Source organism: Penaeus vannamei, chromosome 23 (assembly GCF_042767895.1).
Source record: "Penaeus vannamei isolate JL-2024 chromosome 23, ASM4276789v1, whole genome shotgun sequence".
In the NCBI taxonomy this organism is placed as follows: Eukaryota; Metazoa; Arthropoda; class Malacostraca; order Decapoda; family Penaeidae; genus Penaeus; species Penaeus vannamei.
In genome coordinates this window covers 39223814-39226736 of record NC_091571.1, presented here as the reverse complement: position 1 = coordinate 39226736, position 2923 = coordinate 39223814, and the positions used below count along the sequence as shown (strand labels likewise).

General features: G+C 45.5%; 1 protein-coding gene across 4 annotated transcripts in view; it reads right to left on the bottom strand.

Moving 5' to 3' along the window:
• The window catches only part of LOC113818650 (venom dipeptidyl peptidase 4), a 136586-nt gene that overhangs the window by 14126 nt on the left and 119537 nt on the right, over positions 1-2923 (bottom strand). The window contains exon 1 of one of the 4 annotated variants that reach the window (XM_070137373.1): positions 2224-2259. The exons of the other annotated variants lie outside the window; for them this stretch is intronic. Within the exon in view, the coding sequence (XP_069993474.1) occupies positions 2224-2244 (21 nt within the window). The 5' untranslated portion in view covers positions 2245-2259. Of the gene's footprint in view, positions 1-2223; positions 2260-2923 lie in introns of those variants that run through there. 4 annotated transcript variants of the gene reach the window in all.

Sequence of the window (2923 nt, the reverse complement as noted above, 5' to 3'; positions counted from 1 at the left end):
TTTTTTTTTTTTTTTTTTTTTTTTTTTTTTTTTTTTTTTTTGAAATTTAATCCAATAATTATCCCCAATTCCTCCCTCTCCCTCTCCACACTCCACTCTCCACACTCCCACTTCTCTACTCTCCTCCACTCACACTCCTCCACTCTCCTCTCCACTCACTCTCCACACTCCACACTCCACACTCCACACTCCACTCTCCTCTCTCCATCTCCCATATCATATCTCCCTGCCTATCGCGTACATCATCTTCCTCTCCTCCTCCCCCCCCATCACCACCACCTCCCCCCCCTCCCGTGTCTGTCTCCCGGGCCATCTGGTGATGCTTCTGCGGCCTGTGGTTCGTATCAGCACTCGAACGCACTCCACACTCCTCCACTGCTCTCAATAGCCATTCTGTCTCCACTCCACTCCTGTCACTCCGTCATCCTCCTCCTCACTACTCCTCTCTCCCTATCCCCTTACCCCCCCCCCCCCTCCCCACTCCTCCTCTCTCATCCTCCTTATCTCCCCATCCCTCCCTCCCTCCTCTCTCATCCCCCCCACTCCCTACTCTCCAGTCCTCACTACGCCTCTCCCATCCCCTCATCCCCCCCCTCCTCCCACTCCTCACTCCTCCTCTCCTCCCATCTCCTCATCCCCCATCACTCCTCACTCCTTCCCTCCCATCCCCTCACCCCTCCCACTCCCCACCATCCCCCCCACTCCTCCCTCACGCGCCTCTCATCTCCCTCTGATCACTTTCACTCTCACGTGCCCGCCGAGGTACTGTGGGCGGCCGTGCACGGGTTCTGATGGTCCCCGCCGTGCTGCTTCTGTACCTGGGCCACGGTTCATATTCTCTCTCTCTCTTTCTTTATTCCTTTTTGCTTTTTGGTCTTATTCTTTGTTGTTCTTGTGTGTATGTTTGCTCTCTCCCTACCGTCTTCATTCTCTCTCTCTCTCTCTCTCTCTCTCTCTCTCTCTCTCTCTCTCTCTCTCTCTCTCTCTCACTCTCTCTCTCTCTCTCTCTCTTTCATTCCATCTTTCTCTTTCTCTCTCTCTTCCTTTTTCTTTCCCTCTCCCTCGCTCTCTCCTCTTCCCTTTCCTTCTTTTCCTTCTCATTATCCCTTTCTATTTCCTTCTCCTACACTTTCTCCCTATCTTCTTCTCTATTTTCATTCGCCTCCTTCCCCTTAACGCTGACCTAAATACACACACCACATGCGCACCCAACACAGTGGAAAAAGATAAACGCATTTCAGAATTTAAGGCAAGTATATCAGCTTTTAACAAAATGGTCTTTTGCGGTGGACTTCCGCGTCTATGCTCTCCTGCTCGAATGCGGTTCCCCGAGACAGACTTTCTCCTTTTGTCTTGCAGTGTCTTGCAACGACAGCTGGCCGGTGAGTCCATGCTAAGCGGGTTGATCTGGAGTTTCTAATGGCAGCCGTCTTGGGAACTCAATCAAACGTGGATTAATTGGCGGAACGATTAAAGAGCGCGGAAGCAGAACGTAATATTTAATAAGTTATCTTCCATTTTTTATGTTTTGTTTTATTATTACTATCATTACGTTCTTCATTTTTTTGTTCTCTTTTCTTTCTATTTTCCAACCGGTCTCTCACTTTGTTTATTCTATGAAAATAAATGTTTTGTCTGGAGTCTATGGACGATCTGAATCTCCCTTCGGATAACCTGAATCCAGTGATGACGCTTCGATCCCGTTTACGACGAAATTGCTTCCCCGCTTAGTGAGGGGCCGCGAAAGCGAACTAGACCTTGAACAACGGGTCCAAGAGACACCTCGCCCTCGAGAGAACTGGAGTACCAACCCCCTTTCCTCCTTCTTAACACGATTTTCTTTTGTCTCTCCTTCGCGGCGAGGAGCATCGAGAGGGCGCGAGGACCGTCATAGAAAACGGGAGGAGATGGAGGTTCCAATGGAGCGTCAATAGGCCTATATTTACTCCCCGGGGGCCCTCTGATCCGCCGCTGAGATAAGGCCCATTTAACACTTAACCTGTGACCTCAGATGACCTGTGCGCCGGTGCGTGCTCCCGAAAGCTCGTCATTGTACCGTTATGCCCGACGATGACAGAGCAACATTTAAGCATTTCGTAATTATGACAGGCAGGCCGTCATTTCGCTTCGCTCTTTCACTTTTCACTATCCACTCTTTCGTATTTCCAACATCATCATCTGGAAATAACACAAATAAAACAGGTACACGTGGCGAATACTCACACTAAAAGCTGTTGTTCTCATATTATTCTAGGCCGGCGATCTGACAACACTGACAACACGACACTGAAGATGCTGTTATTTTCACCGAACCCACGATAGTGATGGTGATGATAATGATGATGATGATGATTGATGATAATGGTGATGATGATGATGATGGTGATGATGATGATTGATGATGATGATGATGATGATAATAATAATGATAATAATAATAATAATAATAATAATAATAATAATAATAATAATAATAATAATAATAATAATAATAATAATAATAATAATAATAATAATAATAATAACAATAATAATAACAACAACAACAATATTGAATAACAATAAAGAGAAATGTCAGCTTTATTCCATTAGTGAAAGGCTATACGTATTAGCGAAACGATAATAATAATGATGAAAATAATAACAATAATAATAATAAAACATATGGTGCCTTTTCGTAAAATCGCTGCGGTCGAATTTTTCTTTCGAGAAGGTTCGAGAATTCTGGTCGACTTAGGAATTTCTGTCCATCTTTCAGAGAACACTTTAAAGTATTTTGATACGTAATGGTGAGTATTTGTGTGTGTGTGCGTGTGTGTGCGTGGGGGAGGGGGTGTATATGTAAAAGTGTGTGGGGGGGTGCGTGTGTGTGTGTGTGTGTGTGTGTGTGTGTGTGTGTGTGTGTGTGTGTGTGTGTGTGTGT